At 38.4% G+C, this 13,139-nt stretch overlaps 1 protein-coding gene across 1 annotated transcript; it reads left to right on the top strand.

Moving 5' to 3' along the window:
• Positions 1-9,467: 9,467 nt before the first annotated feature.
• On the top strand, positions 9,468-10,674 carry LOC143854979 (protein SHORT INTERNODES-like). Its single transcript, XM_077365132.1, has 2 exons — positions 9,468-9,916; positions 10,184-10,674. Exons 1-2 carry the CDS (start codon positions 9,577-9,579, stop codon positions 10,528-10,530), a joined length of 687 nt encoding a protein of 228 aa, XP_077221247.1. The 5' UTR covers positions 9,468-9,576; the 3' UTR covers positions 10,531-10,674.
• Positions 10,675-13,139: the final 2,465 nt, after the last annotated feature.

Below are 13,139 nucleotides of genomic sequence, written 5' to 3' on the forward strand. Positions count from 1 at the left end.
GCGAAGGAACAAAGGACGATAATCTGACACACAAGATGGTTTCACCAGAGGGCCATCCACGGGATATTCTAATAAGGCACACCATTCTTCAAAGGTGGGACACATTTCCTAGTTGCCAAAACGGAAGACATGATGATCGGGATCCCAACACTCTTATGCGGCATAAAGTAATCCCCAATCGAGCTTAATGGTTGCCACATAGCCGAAGAGATTTTTCTCTTGCTCACTTATGGCATAGATGTGAGATTCTCTTAATGTACCACGGATCCAATCAAGAATTGTACGAGTAGACATGCTGCCTGTAAGCCAAGAGAAGGGATAGAAGAATGATCAGGGTTATATGAACACGAGATTGGGATAAGTTCCTGCCAGTATAAAGAAAGTATGAATACATGATCGAATCACATGATAGAAGATTGACAGACGTACGATCCAGAGATGAGATGAGATAGCATAAGATTGCTTTTAACGGATAGATCATGAATGACTAATCCTATGAGATCTTTGGAAATGAATGGGATTTATATCCTAACCCCAAAGGGAAAGTTTTTAATCTTCGTACATTTTAACAGTATTACCTGAAGGCATTAAACCCTAATCCTAATCTAGCGGAGTAGAGAGAGGATCTCGACTCATGACTTTGTTTGTGCACTTAAGGACCGATCGTAGCCATTAGAAGATGGACTACGGCCTAATCTAGACACAAATGGGTAGGATATCCTAAGCTAGCACACACGTGATGCACATGTGTTCGTATACTACATGCATGTGTGGGTTAATCTAGGGGTAAAGCCAAGAGTTCCCTTAGCGCGAATCCGTGTTCGATATACTGTACCAGTGTCCAGCGTATCAGTACGTGAACAAGAGATCCGTTTAAGCACCCTAAGGTGCTAGGCTAAGGGTGGAATGCTTCTCTAGCACAGAGGCACCAGGTGATGAAATTCCAGTCAACCATGCTAGATAACACTCCGGGTTCCTAAAATAGGATGTGTGTGCATGAAAAATGCAAGGGTTTAGATGCAAGTGATGTAAGTGTGTGTGATAAGTTCGCGCAATCTATGATGCCTTCAGGTTTTGTTAGATTAAGTTTGAGTACGATGTGATGAGAAAATAAAACAAGACAAACTAATCTAACAAGTATATGAGAGATAGAGTTTTTATGAGCCAGTTAAATTAAACTCAAATGAGTTATCCTTTGAAGTTTTGATGAAGTTAGGTGATTGCCAGCAGAGTCGCCAAACTGTGGGACCCGATCCCGCGAGAGGGGTGGGGCGCGAGCCGCCACACTCTCTCTTGGTCTCTCGTACCCACGCGATTGGCGTGTGCATTTTAATTATTGATTTTAATTCATCTTTTATGTGAACTTGGGATCACTAAGGCAATCCGAATTCCACACAAAAGAGACTGACAGAGTCGCCACCTAGATGTGGGATCTAGGACCCATAATTAACCAGAAATCTAGACTCGTTATCTGGTTACAAGAATGGAAGGTGTGGGAAATTATCCACCACATGCACCATTCCTGCCCGATAATCGGTCTTCAATTCTAAAAGTTAACTCTTTTAAATTTATTTTAAATGGCTCATTCAACTCTCTGTTAATGTGCGAACTAAGTGACATGCATCCTAAAATCTAATTTCAATATGAATCCTAAATGTATATCTTGATTTCTTAATTTGTCTGGATTCAATCTAAGTGAAAGTTTTCCTAAAATTCTAATTTCATGGAAAATCCTAAGTGATTTAATTAATAATTTACAAGAAGATTAATATACAAAACCCCACAATTTGTTGCGGAGCCAACTCGCGGTTGGTATGCCATCAGACATCCAAGCTGCCTACGTACCCAAGCCTCACTGGGATCAGAGTCGACGTAGTTCGGTACACCTAAGCTAAGCTACTAATGCCTAACTCAACTAAGACATTGATCTAGACTAGATTGACTGTTTCAACAGTTTTAAGAGAAGTTATTTAATTCAAGTTGAAGATTTTATTATCCTAGGATTTCATCTAAGATGCTATATGATCCTATCTAAGTGCAAGTTGTTCCTTAGACTAATGCAGGTTAACTTACATCCTAGGTAACTAGGCTTGTCCTAGGGAAAGATTGGGTGACTAGTGTAACTAGACCTATGGCACGGTTGCTATCCATAGCAAACGTCTGTGATGAGGCTGGACTCCTAACTCTAGGACTCCCTAAAACCTAAGACTCCCTAAGACCTAGGACACGACCTGACATAAGTGTTCCTAAGTTGGGCTCTAATGGTTCTTATATCGGAAACCATAATCCAATGGTTTCGAAAGACTCGAGACAAATCGATTCAAGTTCTTGAAGTTAATTAATTTCAGATTTCAAGGATTTTCGGTTTCTGGACATTTAAGGAATACCAAAGGTTCTATGGTTCACCAATTTCGGCCTAGAATAGCATCTACGGAAGGGAATCGTGCGCTCTTTCCTTGTGCAATTTAATACTTAAGTTATAGCACCTTATTACCTGGCATATTTCAGAATTTCCGTGGACAGTAAGCTCGGAGCCAATAACATGCTATAGCTTAAACATTCAAATTGTCTAAGATCGATTGCAATTTGGATACGATTATGGATGCACTAGCCACTTTTCCAGGAAAATCTAAAGATCCTAAGATTTCTGTTCCAATGGAGTAAGGAGTGAACATGTGACAGATATTTAAGGTTCTTTGGAAATTTTCACAATGATTTTTAATTAATTTCGAATTTTCAATGGAATTTATCAATTTCAAACATATGAGTGATTTTACAAGTGAAATTATTGCAAACGAATTTAAAACAAACCGAAACTTCTACAGCAACAAGATGGGAATGTATGTAGCTTATTAGTAGAGTTTTCCAGATTTTTGCACTAAGCTCCTATTTAATTTTGATTTAATAATAATGCGACCAGATTGTAAAAATAACACAGAACTAGTAGAAATAGAAATCTAAATTCATTGAAATTTCTACAGTAATAAGATATGAATAAACATAGCATGCTGTGAGATTTTCATGAATTTCAGAGACTAGTTACTATCAATTTCAGATTTTTCAATTTTAAGATCTGATTATGAATTTACCCTACATCCCTTAGGAAACAAGATCCAAATCAATTGAAAAGTTTACAGCAGCAAGAAATATGAAATATAAGACTACTGTAAAAATTTTGAGAATTTTAATTGTGATCTGATCTCAGTAAAAAATCTCACAAAATCTGACAATTTTCAAAGAAAACATCAAATAATATACCAAATAAAATCCAAAAATCCTTAAAACTTCATGGTAGAATGTATCAGCACCATATTATTTTTCCACGAAATTTCATTAATTTTGGAACCTATTTAGTATATATTTTCCATTTTTCTTCGTCAAAAAAATATTTTTGAAGAGTTTTCTATTTTTAAAACATGATTTTTGAGAAATTTCTACTTCGGAAAATGTCCTTTAACCTTGTTCTGATGTGATGAATACAAAAATATTTTAAAATTCCAAAAAATAGATCATCCTGAGATAGCTATTTTTTCCAATTTCTTAATTTCTCAGTCATTATTTTAAATGAAATTCCATTCTTCACTCAAATTTTTGAAATCATTTGATCCAATGTCCGATCCGATCCGATGATTCTTTTAGTTTATTTAAATAGATCAGTGTATTAAATTTTGAGACGAATCGGACTTGAAACACTTAGGTAGATCATGATTTTGAGCATACACATATAATATTGAATTAAATTCGATTAAATGCTAGAACCATGCAAAAATATATGAAAAATACCAAATAATCCTGGAAAAATCTGAGAATAGTGCACCTACCTTTGATAAAGATCTTTGCCGAATCCGAGAGCCGAAGAATCCGAAAAATCCCGCCGACGTGCAATCCGATCTGATTTCCTTCTCTTTTTCTTTCTTTGTTTTTTTTGTTTTTAACCTCTGTGGAGATAGAGAGTGTGAGAGATAGGGAGACAGATAGAGTGTGAGAGTGAGTGAGAGTAAGGGAGTAAGAGAGACAGAGAACGATAGAAAGATGGAAAGTGAGTGAGATGGTGATAGAGAATGATAGAAATATAGAGATTGAGATTGAGAGAGTGAGATTGAGGATGAGAAAAACAGAGATCGAGGGTGGAACCGAGACAAAGAGTGAGAGTGAAACCGATAATATACGGCACTCTGTTTTACTGAGAGATGAGGAATGGAGAGAGATGAGAGATGAGAAGGTGAGATGGGAGTATGGAGAGCTTGAGAGAAGGACGGCTGTGTACAGAGAGACAGAGAGATGTAGAGATCGAGATATATATTGGGTGATAGAGAGATAGAAAAATCGAGATATATATATAGAGTGATAGAGAGGGATGATGCTCTGTTTTTTTTTTTTTTATGTGAGAGAGTGAGATATACGGCTAGATAATGGGTGGAATAAAGGGATAGATAAAGAGTGAGAGAGATTGAACGTGAGAAAGAGAGAGCTTAAGGGAAAAAAACAGAGTGATAGGGTGAAGGAGAGAAAAACAGAGGGAGCAATGAGGAGAGGGAAAAACAGATGGAGCAATGGAGAGAGGGAAAACCGACGATCCTCTGTTGCTTCTCTTTTTTCTTTTTTCCTTTTTCCTGCTTCTGTTGAGGGAGATCCTGAGGATTTGAGAAGTTGCTGTAAGTGGGAGAGATGGTTGGGGGAGGGATGACTGAAAGAGAATCCCAAGAGAGGCTGAGAGAGGGGAGTTTTTGAGAGAGGGTGATCGAGTGAGAGAGCCCGAGCTTTTTGTTGCTTTTTTTTCCTTTTTTAATAGAGGACTGCTAGTCTTCTTCATAATAAGAGAAACAGAAAGTTGCTGTTTTTTTTTTTTTTTTTTTTTTTTACCTTGAAAGAGAAGTTTTCTTTTTTTAAAAACAAATTGCCGAAATTTTCCTCCAAGAGCAAAAGCATTTGTTACTAATAAAGAAAGAGAGCCCAATCTGAGCTGCTTTCCCATTTGACAAAGATATTGCAATTCCTAATACAAATCACTCTTCCAAAGCAATTGGATCACCCCTTTTTATTTAACTCAATGGTTGTATAATTATATTTAAAGCCTTGGGTGGGCCTACTACATATTAAGTAAATGGTGGGGCCCCAATATACAACCGAAACACATATGGGACTCATAATAATCGATTTTATTTGGTATGCCCAAGCAAGGTAAAAACTCATTAAAACAATGTGTGGGCCCACTTACTTGACCCAAACTAGCAGAAATGATAACATGGGCCCACCAAATCATCCCCCCCAAACTCTTTCTCATTTTGATTTTTATGGACATTCTCCTCTCAATAGTTGTCAGAAAATGGAATACACGAAAAAACATTAGGAATGGACACTAAAATGAGGAGAACTAACAAATGCATTTGTTGGATAAAGCGGAACAAAATGGGGTGTCTACACAAATACATTTTCAAGTTCATTTCAAATACATTTTCAAGTTCATTTCAAATAATTTTTAAGGCCTTTGAAACTCAATTACTTGTGCCTCTAAAAGGGATGTCTAAGTGGGATTAGACCTAAATTCTAACACAAGACAATTACAAAATTCTTCAACTTTGAAGCTCTTCATGTCTTTGTCACTTCCATGGATCTTCTCTTGATTCTTTGGCTCTTCAAGATGTCTTCTTGATTTCTCCAAGCCTTCGAATTCCTTTAGCTTCCAATGAGATGTCTTCAATTGGTTCATGCCACGATCCATGCTTCCTTGACTTTGGTGTTTGATTTCTTGATTTCCAATAAATGCACTTTGAAACATCAAACACATTAGATAAACAACACAAATCAACTTGTGTTTGGAATCATCAAAACAAGAAGGTAATGCCAAGGTGGGAACCATTGGGCTTACACGGGTGCTGCGTAAAACATGCTTTTTCGGTTGCCGAAAAAGAGGGTGCTGTGTAAAAATAGACTTTCTGGTTGTATCTCCGGGATAAAACGGTTTTCAAAAATCATTTTCTTCTTGAAAATACCCTAAAGAGAGATTGAGAGAAACTGAACTGGTGCTCTGGGACTCGTCATAAGGTTCTTCCTCGCGACACCTATCATTAGTACCACCTTGACAAAATTGGGTGTCTATAGTAATGGAATCAGTGTGGGTCGTCGATCCTGTAGGCATCTTGAACTTCTGCCAATCTTTGGACAATTGGCCTTCGGGTAATACTTTCCGATTATAGCCCCAACCCGATCATCAATTTAGAACGTCCGATCATCAATTCGAGGATTTGGAACAGTTGGATCACAGGTCTTTATCCTTCGGCCTAGTTCTAAGCAATCCGATAATCCGATCAATTCAATTACTACGATGAATCATCCAACCCTCGATCCACTATCCTTCTGCCTAGTTCTAAACAATCCGATAATCCGATCAAATCAATTACTATGATGAATCATCCAACCCTCGATCCATTGAGATGCACTTGAACAACCGACCTAAATTGGGGCCGGGTGTTACATTAGCAAATCGCTAATTACAAATACGATTGAAGTCTCTCTCTCTCTCTCTCTCTCTCTCTCTCTCTCTCTCTCCTTTTGAATGTTTTCTCTTTATTTTTGAATTTTAGAAAGATAGTATATTATACTCTTCTTAGCCTATTTTTTGAATTCGAGAAAGATAGCATATTATAGTGTTCTTAGCCTATGGCACGTGTTGCCAGCAATAGGTACCGTATAGGCCACGGGATTTGAGGCCGGAGGGTAGTAACATATCTATACTACCGTCCATTACAGAAGGCATTTAACGTACTGTCTGTTACATGTGAGAGCAGCCACGCAGGCTCACTTTTCAACAAATTTCATTTTCATTCACGAGGTGGCTGCTCTCACATGCAACTGACCATCCATGAAATACCTTTTGCGATGGACACTAGAAAATCCCATCTATATAATAAGGAGAAAAGTATCGAATGCGAGTAATAGTTTCGAGAAATTACGGATTTTGTGTACTTTTTAAAACAAGCATCAAACTGAGGTGATTCTTCAAAAAGGGATGGGGAAAAGACCCCAATACCATTTTGACATTAACAGAAATCTCCTTCAGCTTCCTTTTCCATTACTGCCCATTAAATTGGCGCGCTTCACAAGGCTTCTTTTGGTTCGTCTGAATGTGTATTTGAACCAACAGAACCTTGGGTTCATTTCTATCTTGGCCGTCGAAAATAACTAGAGACGGATGGATGCCTGACACGTGTTGAAAATTTTTTTAGAACGCTGGCGCCTCTATACACATCTAGTTTGGTTTGGATTTGAAATCTTTCTTTGAACCTAGTGTCCCTTGGGTTCGTTTAAATCTTGGTCGTCATCAATATATATAGACGGTCGGATCCACGACACGTGGACATCAATATGGAACGGTGGTGTCTTCTAATAATACTGCCTCTCTGTATGAGATTCCGCCAGCGTACCCATTATTTTTGCCGGCGTACCCATTATTTCCGCTGGCGTACACTCTATTTCCGTCTAAACCATGTTTCCGCTGACGTACCCCTTGATATTCCGGCGGCCTACTCTAGAATCCGGTGGCGTATTCGATATTCCTGCGGCGTAATCGATACGTTTGGAACACATGTTTGAACCCAGAAAATCCGGCAGCGTACTCAATATTTTCGACGGCGTACTCTAAAATCCGGCAGCATTCTAAGCCAAAAGAGATGTGGGAAATAATAAAATATTCAATAACGTCGTCCTTCTAAGCCAAAAGAGATGTGTGTCGTTATTATCCAAAAGATACGCATGCGCTCCCCTTACGACGTGATTTGATTTGAGGTGACAAGTGGGCAACTTTAACGATTTTTTATGATATTTTCACTCCCCCTGCATTGACGTTCTCATCCTTTAAAATTTTGAAAGATAATGATTGCCGTACACATCCATCAGGAAGGGCAACATATGAGGATTCAGATCATGTCAGAGGGTATTGGGGTCTTTTTTCCACCTATTTTTGAAGAATCACCCGTGTTTGATGCTTGTTTTAAAAAGTTCCTGAAATCCATAATTGATTGAAACTATCACCGCATTCCGTACTTTTCTCTATAATAAGGGAGAGAAGGGATGTCTTATTTTTGGCTTTTCACAAATACGTACAGGAGTACACGGATTCCCTACCTTTTTGTTTTCCGGATATTGTCAAGAAAATTCGCCTCCTAAAATCTGTCTTCTCTTCTTCCTCGTCTGGCAATGGTTTTAAATTTCGGTTTCGGCTAAAATTTCGGACTTATCCGAAAACGTAATTTCAGTCGAAATCCTAAAATTTCGGGCGAAATTTGGTATTGTCAATCGAAATCCTGGTTTTTTAGGACGAAATTTCGATCGAAATTTAGTAAATTTCGGGAATTTCGGTTTTAGAACCATTTCGTTTTGTTCCTCACCGAAATCGGATTTCGGTCGAAATTTAAAACCATGCGTCTAGCACATTGTTAAAAAAACTAATAGTTTTTTAATAGGTGTGTCTCTTTAAATCATCCTACCACTTCGAAGCCTTTTTCTTGGTTGCATTTACGTATAGATAAATAGTGCCATTCTCTTCTATGATCGGACAACACGTATGGGATAAATAGTTCCATTCACTTTTGGGTTCCTTGTATGATATTCGAGAGGGAGATGATAAATTCGTGATAAATTCGCACCCCCTATAGGATAATCCGCACCCTTATACCGTGTTTTGGCGTTGAAAAGCAGCGTAACGTGAAGCTACTTCTAACACTTTTGTGACGTCAAATCAAGTTACAAGAGTGCGAATAATCCTACAAGGTGCCTATTTGAAATAATAATTAAATTAAAGTAGAGGTCGTAAAAGTAGCGGGTTTTCGGGTGGAAGGACGAATAAGCAAAAGCTGGTGCTCTGACACGTGGATTCCGCTTGACTGTTGGATGAACATGCCTAGGCGACTGATGAAGAGGAACGCCAGATTGCGGAAGAAGAGTAATGAATGAGAGAGAGAGAGAGAGAAGGAGAGAGATTATTGACCGTCTTCCCTGCGTCTTAAATTGAGATGTTCCAGCAGAGAGTTAGACACTGCCATGGCGGCGTGGCAGGGTTGTAATTCCGTGCCTTTAATGCTTAACAGAGAAAGTGATCGCAGTAGAACTGCTGCCCAAAAAAATCCAATTCGTTTGTGAGGAAATTTAGGGAGAATTGAGTAAAATCACAGGCAATGCCTATCTAAACGCAAGTAAAAACAAAAAAAATGCCCCCCCCCCCACAACAACACTAGGACTTTCAAAGAGGACTTACAGATAGAGAACCAAGAGTGAGATTTTGGTGGGTTTTCTCCTTTATTCTTTTTTTTTCTCTCACCACAAGAGTAAGATCCATATCGCATATCTCCCACCACGCCCCCCCCCCCCCCCCCCCTGGTTCTCTGTCTCTGCTATGGATTTTCTTGTCAAATTCGCTGTGATGTCAAGACAATGGCTGGGTTGTCACTAAGAGAGAAGCAAACCCAAAACCCAAACCAAGATATCCCTCTTAAAAGCTTATTTAACATTTCTTATCGAAAGGGTTTCGAGCCATGGCAACAACAGCACATACACCACCATCGAGATGTTTTTTACTCCATGGGATTTGGGGTCAGCAGGGTTTCTAATGAAACTACCACGGCCTCGAAATTTATGATGATGATGAGAGGAGGTGCAAGTGGGAGCATAAGCTGCCAAGACTGTGGAAATCAAGTCAAGAAGGATTGTGCTCATATGAGGTGTAGAACATGTTGCAAGAGCCGAGGGTTCCCATGCCCTACCCATGTTAAGAGCACCTGGGTTCCTGCTGCGAGAAGACGAGAACGTCAGCAACAGCACTCTTGTATTCAGCAACGGCAACGAGAAAATCCCAAGAGGCAGAGAGAAAATCCCACAACTTCCTCTCTACGCTGCACCGGTTTACTCACCACTATGCCAGGTACAGTAACCCAAAAGCAAATAGTTGATTCAAAACCCCAAAAACCAAACCCTCATTCGTCTAGTGAGAATGAGAAAGAAATTGGGCTTACCCCAATTTTCTTCTTAGGACTTTGTATTTGTCCTTTCTACGTTTCTTGAGGCAAGGCTAGGGTACTCTTCCTCTTGGTTCCTTTGTTCTGTCTACAATATTTTGAGGTCCGATCTGGCGTAAAAAAAAATGGGCTCATTCTAATTCTATGTATTGATGCTTTTGATTGCTTTTTAGGGTTGGAAGTGGGTAACTTTCCCGCGGAGGTGAATTCTCCGGCTGTATTCCGGTGCGTTCGTGTGAGTGGTGTTGACAATTCAGAAGACCAGCATGCATACCAGACGGCCGTTAACATTGGCGGCCATGTGTTTAGGGGCATTCTCTATGACCAAGGCCCTGATAACTACCAATCTATCTCCGGCGAAACATCCGTTACAAGAACTCTCCTCACGGCTCCTGTTACAACTGCGTCTATTACTCCAACAACGGCTTCATTTCTAGATCCTTCTTCTCTCTACCCAACTCCCCTTAGCGCTTTCGTGGCGGGTACGCAATTCTTCCCACAGCCCAGGCCTTTTAGATAAACGGGTTTCTTAATATTCATATTAACCTTGCTTTTCGGCTCCATGTTACCAAATATATGGCCGATTTTCACCCTCTCCCTCTCTTTCCTTGTCTCTCTAACAGTCTGCATTTGTTTAGTTCCATGAAATGGACCTAGGAGAACATTCGAGATGTATAATTTAAATGAGTGACGATATCTGAATCATTTGAAAATTCGTTTCATGAATCAAATGCATTGAATGCAATGTCATTTCGTTTGGCTACTAATTTCATTGACGCTCGTTAAAATGCACTGGGAAAGGAATTTTCCAATCATTTTTCACATTGTTTGAGAATTTTACAAATGTTTTGAGTCATTTTTAATGAAAACATGTGTAAAATTATTTTCCCAATGCACCTTAACGAGTGCCGTAAGTGCCTTAGAGTACTCGTTAACAAAACCCTATTATTTATTAGTTTTTGCAGCACCACTTGAAAATTCGTTTCATGAATCAAATGCATTGGATGCAATGTCATTTCGTTTGGCTTCTAATTTCATTGTCTATTATTATTTAATAGTTTTTGCAGCACGCTTTTTCTCGTTTTACCCGTACCTGGCCTCTTTGAAATGGGCGAGATTGGTTTCCTGATTGGTTGGGCAATGTGTATTTTCATAAGTCCTGTTTTTAATTGGGTTGTGGGTTTTAGCCTTTTAGGTGATCCCTGCAATGACTTTCATGCAAGGTTTTCTGACTATCTCATTTATTTTATTTCTGACACAGCTCTGACGTTTTGTATAATATAAAGGACCAATTACCAATAGGGGACAAACATTAGGCAGAATTATCAACTGGACCCAGGCTTTTCAGAAATTACCAATGAGGGACAAAATCTGTCTTGTCAGTAAAAGCTGGACGAAAATACCCTTTGGCATATAAAACATGTTTTGACTTTGAAAGGGGGTTTTCAAGTCTCTACGATTGGGGTTATTAGGTATCAAAATGGGGTTACCAATTTCAGAATGGGCTTATCAAGTCCCTAAAAATTGGCCGAGAGTTCTGGAGTTTTGGAAGAGGGTTTTCAAGTCTTTAGGAATGGGGTTATCTAGTATAAAAAATGGGGTTACTAATTTCCGAATGGGGTGATCAAGTCCTTGAAAATTGGCCAAGGATACTAGAGTTTTGGAAGGGGGTTTTCAAGTCTCTGGGATTGGAGTTATCTAGTATAAAAATGGGGTTACCAATTTCTGAATGGGCTTATCAAGTCCTTGAAAATTGGCCGGGGGTACTGGAGTTTTGGAATGGGGTTTTCAAATCTCTAGGATTGGGGTTATCAAGTATCAAAATGGGGTTACCAATTTTCGAATGGGCATATCAAGTCCCTAACAATTGGCAGAGGGCACTAGAGTTTTGGAAAGGGGTTTTCAAGGGACTTGATAAGCCCATTCTGAAATTGGTAACCCCATTTTGATACCTAATAACCCCAATCGTAGAGACTTGAAAACCCCATTTCAAAGTCAAAACATGTTTTATATGCCAAAGGGTATTTTCGTCCAGCTTTTACTGACAAGACAGATTTTGTCCCCCATTGGTAATTTCTGAAAAGCTTGGGTCCAGTTGATAATTCTGCCTAATGTTTGTCCCCCATTGGTAATTGGTCCTAATATAAAAGGTATATAGGGTATGAATGGAAGCAACTTTCTTGTGCTTCAGTACCTTTCTGACAAAATGAGAAATATTATGTTGGGCTGGTGAGGTTTTAGTTTTTTTTTTTTTAAACTGTTGGGCTGGTGAGTATTGAGCAGAAGCTTTTATATCATCGTCACTAATCTTTTTAACAATGAAGACAATTATTATTATATGTACATACTCATAGGACTATTTTCCATGTATATGAATTATGAACCCTAGATACCTCTAAAAGTTATTTGCAAAGAATTGATATAATTATTTTGGAAATAATATAATTAATGGCGTTTAAAGAGGCTACAATGTCCCATTTTGGAGTAAGATTGTATTAAAATAATCTGATCTGTTAATAAACAGCAATCTTGGTGGCGCTCAAAGTGTAGACATGCATGTCATTGATGCCACTTGGTTTATATTAATTTCGAGAAATATATAGGATAGTATCTATTCTGAGCTAGGTTTTGGCTACGTATGAAATACATGTTAAGGACTTAAAGGATATTATTGACTTAAGGACGTGTGATTACTTATAATATTATTCCACCATGCTACACACCCATGATACTAATATCGAGAGTTTGTGTTCATAATCCATACATAATCTATTCTATTGACTCTTTAATTTCAATAGGACAAGATTCCTTCTTTGAACGACCACATTGATGAAATGAAAATGCCAAACTCTGGACATTGATTAAGGACAAGGTTGCAGCTATGCCTTCTCTTTTCTTTTGATCTTTTGATAGTTCGTAGCAAAGTTGTGACTCTTATTTTTACATTAATAAGTATGTGTTTGTATAAATAAGATGCACAACTAACTAATTAGTATATATACATACAAAGATATACATACATACAAGACACACACATATCCTGCAAAAGTGATCTGCGAAATGGCTTTCAGCAAAATTGCCTAGAATATCCCATATATATATATATATATATATATATATATATATATA

Source organism: Tasmannia lanceolata, unplaced genomic scaffold, assembly GCF_043159265.1.
Source record: "Tasmannia lanceolata isolate RefF3 unplaced genomic scaffold, GAP_Taslan_0.1 ptg000020l, whole genome shotgun sequence".
NCBI classification, from domain to species: domain Eukaryota; kingdom Viridiplantae; phylum Streptophyta; class Magnoliopsida; order Canellales; family Winteraceae; genus Tasmannia; species Tasmannia lanceolata.